The sequence below is a fragment of the Apostichopus japonicus genome, chromosome 20, assembly GCF_037975245.1.
Source record: "Apostichopus japonicus isolate 1M-3 chromosome 20, ASM3797524v1, whole genome shotgun sequence".
Taxonomy (NCBI): domain Eukaryota; kingdom Metazoa; phylum Echinodermata; class Holothuroidea; order Aspidochirotida; family Stichopodidae; genus Apostichopus; species Apostichopus japonicus.
The window spans coordinates 3,064,524-3,073,886 of NC_092580.1; the positions used below are offsets into that span (position 1 = coordinate 3,064,524).

The 9,363-nt window shown below is 35.4% G+C and overlaps 1 protein-coding gene across 1 annotated transcript in view; it reads left to right on the forward strand.

Moving 5' to 3' along the window:
- The window catches only part of LOC139961290 (uncharacterized), a 33,825-nt gene extending 30,016 nt beyond the window's left edge, over positions 1–3,809 (forward strand). The window contains exons 63-73 of the mRNA XM_071960402.1: positions 280–333; positions 523–582; positions 793–846; positions 1,074–1,127; positions 1,257–1,316; positions 1,711–1,764; positions 2,097–2,150; positions 2,470–2,514; positions 2,790–2,849; positions 3,033–3,086; positions 3,693–3,809. Coding sequence (XP_071816503.1) covers positions 280–333; positions 523–582; positions 793–846; positions 1,074–1,127; positions 1,257–1,316; positions 1,711–1,764; positions 2,097–2,150; positions 2,470–2,514; positions 2,790–2,849; positions 3,033–3,086; positions 3,693–3,809 — 666 coding nt within the window. The remainder of the gene's footprint in view (positions 1–279; positions 334–522; positions 583–792; positions 847–1,073; positions 1,128–1,256; positions 1,317–1,710; positions 1,765–2,096; positions 2,151–2,469; positions 2,515–2,789; positions 2,850–3,032; positions 3,087–3,692) is intronic.
- The last annotated feature ends 5,554 nt before the right edge of the window (positions 3,810–9,363 follow it).

A 9,363-nucleotide genomic window follows, 5' to 3' on the forward strand; every position in this document is an offset into this window, starting at 1 on the left:
TCCTACAAATCGAGGAGAGACCAGCCCAACTCGGATCATCTTAACAATTGAAATATTAAAGGAAAGTGTATATGCGTAGTCTGTCTTAATGTATGCGCACATGATCTGATAGAGAAAAATACGATTGACAGTTAAAGACCTCAACCATTCAACCAAATTATTAGTTGCGCCAGTCGTTCATAAAAAAAAATTAGTTTGCATTATGGTTAGACATCATACTGTCCCAACGTTTTCATATAACCAGTGAAATGATTGCCAAGTGTTTCTCTGCATTCACAGATAACACTCGATCAGATTTTTCAGCAACTAAGGACTACAGAAGAGGCTAATAAAGTAAGTTTTGCATTTAATATTCATTTGTAAATTTGGTAAGGTAAAAAATTTCTGTTCTCTTGACCATATATGCTGATTAAGGACTAATAAGAAGCAAATAAGTAAGTTATGCGTTAGTAATTGTTTTTGAAATTTGTAAAGGTAAGAAGCATATATGCTGAGCCGTTAACTGTTGTTTCTACATTCCAGCAGTCGGCTAAAGGAATGACGATGGACGCCACTCTCCACTTATACATTAGTACAAAAACTGTAAGTGGAATTCACACCAGTTGTTAAGAAACATTTCACTGTACCATCTTTTCATTATTTTTTAAGACGTCTTGCAGTACACTGTTTTTATTGCATAGTTCTTTAGCTTTTTTGTGTAATTTTCACTGGTCACTTACTTTTACTTTAGTTTTTACATGACCACAAATTATCTTTCATCTTCTTCCCTTTTACTAAAATTTGGTATATCAGGTTACTCTGGACGATGTAGCAAATGCTATGAAGAGGAGTTATATCCTTAAGATGGTAAGCACAGAGCCTTCCTTATTCTAATATTTGTTATATGTTTATCGTAACTTACAGACATTCCTTAAAATAAAAATATCAACAAAAGGTATACCGATTACTGGATAGTGCACATCACCAGTAATGAACACTTACCGATATCTGATTCAATACCTGACTTCAATAGTATAAGCAATCCGTCTGATTTACATTATGTATAAACTATTTGAATTTACTACTTTACACAGACCCCATTTCAAGAATTAAGCGAGGCTCTTCTGACTCAACATATGCAGAATAAGGTAACTTAATGGTTACAGTTTTCTGATTGGCATGGTAATTGTATAGAATTAACTGTGAGGTAATTATTATGAAAAACAAAATTGTAAGCGTTATTGCATTTTATTTCCTCGATTTCTGTTGTTTTCTAGATTCCAAAGGCCACCGTAATGGAGGTCGTTAGATATAAAGCAGATGCAATGGAAAATAAGGTACTAGCATTTTTTTTATTTTTTATATCTAATTTCGTTATGATCACCCATTGCATGACCCTCACTAGTATGATATTTTTATGTTAAAAACAAATTTGCGCGTCCTTTTATCAAATTTTGATTTGGTTTCTTATTGTCTTGTCTTAAATTTAATAGTTGAATAAATTTCACAATCGTTCGAGTAATTTTATGTTCTATTTACAGTATGTCTGCCTTTTCTGCTGCGCAATATGCACTTGTACTAAATTAGTTGAGACTAGTTAGAAACTAAGTTATATGACATTTTAATGTAGTGTTACCTTTAAGGATTGTGACATTCAAAAGGGTTCTTCAAATGAAAGTTATTATCTGCATGTTGGTCTTTTAAGCAATCTGACGTGTTATCGTTTTGCAGATTTCATATCCATACATGCTTCAAAGTATTTTGCACCGATCGATACTAAAGCAAGTAAGTGTCCTCTTGAATAAATTAAGAACAAAAAAGCCCGATGAGTAAGAGTTTGAAGTTAAAGTGTTTTACAAGTTTAGTAAAACGTACAATGCATTTTGAACTTCATTACGTAGAGAATTGTGGAGAATTATGCAATTAATCAAATGATGTTTCACGATCATATTTTTCGATGTAGCACCGAACATGATTTAGTACCTTATTTACTCTTAAAATATTTCCATTTCTTAGTCAATTAATTTCATTCATAAGATCACGTATCAATCAGTAGACATATCAATATAACATCATATGCCAATATATGACGACAGTCTTTGTTCACATCTTTACAGGACGTGAAAGGAAACTTATTTGAACTCTTTAAAGATATCTTGGAAAAGGCGCTGGTATGAATAATTTGTTTTTGTTTTTTATCAGGTTTGACTATTTTGTGTGATTATTATATGTTTGTTCCGATGTCTTGTGCCTGTTCTTTTTTCTTCTTTTCACGTTTGGATGATAGGAATTTAACAAATTAATTCTATCGTATCTCGCACTCCGTCCATACTTAAATCAGTATTGTTATTGAAGTCATAACCGCGTTCAAATACTGGAGAGGACTGAATGACTATATAAGAACGCATTGCTCATATAGATCACATAAAGATTACTGGATCCTCAACAATTTCTTCTTTTTTTCTTTTTTTTTGTAAATAATACTTACAGACTGACAAAGGACAGCATGGACAGGAAATTCGAAGCCAATTAAAGGTAAAACGAAATCTACAAATGCATGATATTACTTTTCTCTTTAGCTATTTGTTGGTTACATTCGCATTTGTAGAATACTTATATTGAATCATTGTGCATGTTATCGCATGTTTTACTATGAGCAATACCATTTCATACTTTGTTTAATTGATTGAGTAACATGGTCAACAAGAAATACAGTGTCCTTAGCTCCTATTATTTATATAAAACGTAAGGTGTCATATGAAAGGCTATGCACACATGATTACAATACTTCATTTTACTCTTACTAATAGATTGAAAATACCTCTCTGGTGTTCATGCGAGCCCTTTTCTTTGGTCTAGAGAAATTAGTTGTAAGTATTCGTATATGAGATATTAAGAGTAAAATATACTATATATTGTGTAATATTTATACGTAAGTATATACTATTGTTATGTTATTTTTATGATTGATATACCTCGCACGAAAAACTAATATTGAAAAAGGATTTATCTTCTGTTTCTTTGTTGTTGTTCTTTATTCTTAACGTTTATAGATTGATACCAAGGAATGCATGGCCATACTTACATCTAGTGTAGATGACATAAAGGTGAGAAGATATGTTTGAGACAATAAATGTTACATCAGCTCGTTAAAGTCATATTGTATTTTCAACGAGCATAAATCTGGAAAATACTGAATCATATCTGGAGAATACTAAATATTTGCGTATATGCACCATATCTTATTTTATCAATAATGCTTTTGATATGCACAAAGATGGGCATTCTTCATTGAATCTACCTTTTACTAAGTACAAAGAGACCAAATCAGTCGTGACACAGTGTTTGCTACCAAGCACGTACGACGCAATGTACACAAGTATTATGCAATCCCTAGTAGAAACTTTTAACGTACCACCCAGTTCATGATAAGTTAAACCAACTTTCCACAACATGACAGATCTCCAAAAAACTACAGTTTGTGTGTAGGGAATGATGGTTCTTGTGCCTAGCCTAGTTCAGTAGAGAAAAGACTTCTCAATAATGGCATTTGTTGTTGCGATGAGTGGAATCGCAGAATTAGTGATAAATGAGGGACAATAAAACGAGGGACATAATGATATCACTGATGCAATGACGGTATTACAACAAAACTCGATTGACAAGTTAAGCATCCTCTTAATATTAAAATGCCTCCCTTCATTTCTAAACAGATAAAAAAGACTGAGTATACAATTGCTATCAATGTGTATATTAAGGAAATTTGGGTAAGTACTATGCTGATTTGTAACAATGCCAAGATGAGAAGATTTTATTTCTACAATAGATGACATCGATAATTTAACCTTAACCTGTTGTATGATTACGTGATGTTGAGGAGCATAACTAATAGCCAAACTAAAAACTGTTGTTAACATTTTGTTTGTAGTTATATATGTTCTCACTATCTTACATCATACAACATGTTCTCCGTGTTTACGGTGGTCGTATCAAGATGCTGTGTAATTCGTTTGCGAGATGCTAGATCGAAGTCAAATCTTTGTACATACTCCTATGTTCCTTTGATTTTCATTAACTGTTTCCACGAATTTCTCTTCATGTTTTCTTGTTATTAATTTTTTTGCATATGCAAAAAAATTAACGCCACTCACTTCATTCTGTTAACAGGCAACTGTAAATGTATCAACTGAGATACTTCATATTAGCCTGCGTGAGAAGTTGGTGAGTTGCAGATTTGGAGATTATTTGAACAATGCATTTGATCAATGGCCAGTCTAGAATTAATTATGTGACTATAAACTATATAACATGCCATATTTTCTAATTTACAGATTACAGATGATGTTCTTTCTTCAGAACTACAATTTTTACTGCAAAAGAAGAAGGTAATTTTAATTGACCTTGGCATATTCAACTTCTTTTCAGCAGGGACGTAGCCAAAACTTTTAAAGGGGGGGGGGCAGAATTTAAAGGGGCACTTCTCGCAATGGGAACATCATTTGGGAGTATTGTACTACGTAGCAGACGAACTTTCAGGGGAAAGATTGAGGAGGGTCGCTTTGCTTCCTTATACCTGAAAAGAGGGCTTTATTGATATTTCCTGCTTTTAGTTAATTTTAATTTCAGGGTACTCAAGGGGGGGGGGGGTTAGCCCCCATTGCTTACCCTGGCTACGTCCCTACTTTACAGTATTGCTTAATTGTTAAAATAAATATTGTTCAGCATCATACTTCCATTTATGGAGAAACCATCTAACTAACATACCGTTCTTTTTGCATTAGTTGAGGTACAATGACTACAAGAAGATTATCGACGAATGTCTCACTGAGAAAATTGTAAGGTTTCCTTTATTTCATTTTTAAATCCTAAAAGGGCAAAAGCCGATCAATATCCATGTTATGCACATCTTATCACAATTCCAAATCGAGCACTGCCAACTACTCGGGTCATGTTTTCTTTTAAGTACATGAATTTTAACATTGATGTTATTACGTAATAATAATATAAGTACACTTTAAAAATTTGTTCAGTTTATCCCACATTCAGCATTGGTAAATTTGTATAAAACGTTGTATGATAGTTTGAAAGATACGTCTACATGTAATCCTTCTCAATCCTCCTCTCATTTCAGTTGACTGAAAACTGCTTCAAGCAGATGGCAGCAGTTGACATAGCTAACGACGAGGTAAATACATATATAATTACATGTTGGTGTATACTTACACCAAAATCATAGGTGAACATAACATATTGCCCCAAATATATCAGGTCAAATACATTTTCTGTTCGGATTTATTTGAACAAATACTGTAGTTTATTTATATATTTCATGTGTCGTTCTGCAACGAACTCGTAATTAGCCGTAGAAGTGCAAGTTATATATTACATTTATTAGATAAGAATATAGAACAATCATCAAGTCTTGAGTTTCTACACTAAACTTGACGGTTTGATTTGTAAATTATCATTTTGTATCTATTTCTAGGCTAACGGAGAATCCTGGTTGAGAAATTTTGCTTCCCTCTCGAAGAAAAATCTGGTAACGTTATTTAATTACAACTTTTTCCACGTGGGTCAATTTATCCAATCCAATTGCCTAATGTCCATTGTGTTTTCACCCACTACGTACAATATGAGAGGTTAACAGTCAGTCTGTATATTCTGATACTTGACATAAAGTGACGTTCTCCGTTATTTTCTATGTAGATAAGCGACGAAGCTAGAACAGAGCTGCTCAATGCAGTCATCAAGAAATGCTCGGTAAGAACGATATTCAATGTTCTCGACGTAATATGAAAAAAAAAGAATATGAGATTATGTAAGAACCGTAAAGGTATGTAACATACATTGAAAGCCATATTCATTACCGTCTTATCTGCATTTGTTTAATTTAACAGATCTCGAAAACGGACGTGAAGTCAATTTTAGATATACATTTAGTGAGTATTCTTTCTTACGGGTAGTTTCTCATGATGTTGTCTTTATTGTTACAGAATTATTTTTACACAATTTTTTACGTTTAGTTTCATACCATTATTCTCAGTGTGTTGAGAATTGGACCGAAAGAACTATATTACACTGTTTATTTTTACTCTATTATGTAGATGGTCTTGTGATAGCTAAATTCATTTCTTCCTCAGGGTGATGTTGAAACACGAAAGCAGTACATGGTAAATCTTAAGGTGGGTAATACGACAAATTGTACTCTCATGCTATAAGTGAAGAAATGCCAGATACACGAAGGAAGTGTTAAATAAATCAATGTGTTTGTTACAACTATCACACAATAAAAGTCACGTAAGGCTAAATGATTAACATTAATTAATGAAATGAAACAGTAGCTATAATACTACTGCAACTGCACAAACAGCTAAAGAGAATGGAAGTGATATTACTATTCCCTCTTCCTCTATATACATGCCATCGGAATTACCGCGTACCAAATTGTTCAAGCAAATGAACAAACGTTCTAAGCAAAAACACTACTAAAAAGCGTTTTAATGTGTCATGTTCTCTTTCCTTTTGTCTATTTTTTTTTTTCAGTTTCCCGGGGTGATGAAAAGAGCCAAACCAGCTTTTAATTAAACATGTTGACTATGACGTGAGTTGCTTATCAGGTAAGACCAAGTTTGCAAGAATAACTGAGTGAAACATATATTTTAAAAATGTATGGTGCTTCATCAACTTCATACCAAATGCCGATATGTTTCATCCAAACAGGCCGAATCAGTATTCCGTCTCAAAGTAACATATGTAGTCCATGGGCTAGCAGGACCCACCGAGCACCCCCCCCCCCCAGACTCTCCGCGAGTGGTATCATTTTCTTTGATGAGGGTGAACCGAAGTTTATCTGTGCTTTTGAATCTTGGTCGACCATAGATAGCACAGGTGAATTCTTCCAGACCAGCAAACAGCTCATCTGTGACCTACCATTCACGTCCAAGCTCTGCCAGGATGGGCTGGAATTTTGGAAGCTTCTGCATCACTTTGATTGGTTTCACTTTCCCTTTCCCTCGGAAGGCACTGGTTGTGTCACAATGTGTGAAAGCATGTAGGAGGGCCAGCAACGCCGTGCAGTATTCTTGAGTTAGACCACTTGCGAATTCTGTTATGTTGATGATTCGCTTGTTGTTGCCTGTTTCGGTGTCAAAACGCCAAGTCACAAGGTGGTGCTGGTGGATGTGGAGCTGGATTGACAGGGTTGATGTCACTGTCGTCATTGTAGATGGCAATGCAATGTTCTACTGCATGTGTGACATACCTAGCAACTTCAAGGAGATCAGCTACAAAGTGTTTGACATCATGCCAAAGTCATCTGATATCATATTCAGCACTGACATGTACAATGAAAACTCGATAAAAGCGTTGGAAAGACAGAGAGTGGTCTAACTCAAGAATACTGCAAGGCATTGGTGGCCCTACATGCTTTCACACATTGTGACACAATGTGTGTTGCGATGATCCTAAATTGCATCTTGGTCGCAACGTGGACCTGGCGATGCTACCACCCTGCCGTGGGGTGTTGCAACAGCATATCTGTAGAGTTAACTACCAGGTCGCTATATGGAGACGTGCAGACATTCCCATTCAAGACGTTCCATCGCCAACAGATGGACATGGATGGACTCTGAAGTCTGGTTTCCTGGAGCCATTGTGGGTGGACGGACCAATTCTTCCCCAAGCGCTAGTGGACGAAGTGGAACTACTTGACCCAAGCTGTGAATCAGATGATGAAGATTCTGATGACCAAGACTCACTACCTGCTCCATCAGAAAGCGATGGCAGTGACAGTGAGGGTGAATTGTAGTACAGGTGGAAAGTTACATCAGGATAACTGTAAATTTAGAGAAATACTTGCATCACATGTTGGTTCTGAATGCCAAGCAGCCATTTTGGAATTCAAGACGGTTGAATATGTTACCAACAAAGGGGCCCAGCATTAATATCACTGAGTCTAGTGAAATACTTGACGATAAAAACATGGCAATGTTTTATTTTGTTTTATTTTTATAATGTTGTTGATCTTATTAGATTCCTTAACTCTGGAAACATGGGTTTGTGAAAGTGAAAATAGTTCCAAATGGCGGCCATTTTGAATTTCAAAATGGCTTCCTCAGCACAATGTCCCAGTGTTAATGTTGTTATTCTTATTGGATTCCTTGACCCTGAAAACATGGGTATAGACACCAGAATTATAACTCTATGTGCCTCAGAAGCTGAGTTATAGGTAAAAATAGTTCCGAATTGGCGGCCATTTTGAATTTCAAAATGGCCGCTGCAGCGCAATGATCCAATGGTTATGTCTTTGTTCTTACTGGATTCCTTAACCCAGAAAACATGGATATAAACACCAGAATTATAACTCTATGAGCCTTAGACGCCGAGATATGGGTGAAAATAGTTCCAAATGGCGGCCATTTTGGAAAATGGCGGGAATGCAGAGTCGATCCCAACATTTTCAATGGTAACATGCAAAATATTGTTTGGACGGGTCCCCTGAACAAAATGATACCACTCGCGGAGAGTCTGGGGGGGGGGGTGCTCGGTGGGTCCTGCTAGCCCATGGACTAATGTGCACGATATTTAGCAACCGTATGATCATATTGTGTTCTACCAGAGACTGATTTGATACAGACAACAACAACTGCATTTGGTAGTAATATTTACTTTTATCTTTCTAACAGATCCAAACTTTTGGCAAGGGAACAGTATCTGTAGATAGCAACCTTTAATTACACCGTCGGTCTACAGATTACAACAGTTGTTACCACATCTCATGTATGATTCGTCTTCGATAATATTTTTGATTGTTTACTGTTACCAAAGAAAATATGGAAGAGTCAGTTTCAAAGATCGATCAAGTGAACGAGTCCAAATCAAATGAGTAATTACAGCTCGGAATGTCGAAGCGTCCCTCGATACCAAGAAGGATTTTCAAACTGTAACGTAATGTAAAATTGATCTGTTAGCAGTGTGTCTTACCATGGGCCGAAGAAGGTCTTTAGTAAACGTTTGTAAAACAACGTCAATCCCAATTGAATTGCCTTCTTTATGAATGACAGTGTTAACAATAAACTGATTTGAAGTATCATTAAGATAACTTGGATCGGTAGAGCAATTAGTTGTTTAAAATAGTTTTATTTTTTAGTCTGTTTATCCCTGTCTGTTTAAGCAGATTGTGGAACCATAGCTGTATATATGGATACTTTGCACTCGCCTCAAACACTTTGTTTGTCATTCTTTTCATTAAACATGTTTCCATCTTTTGACTTTTTGTAAAAATATTGACAAAACCATTTCAGATTTCAGTTTACCGACGACAGACAATGATCAATATTGCAGATGAATATTGATAATAGCATATTTGAAAAAAAAACGGAGCAA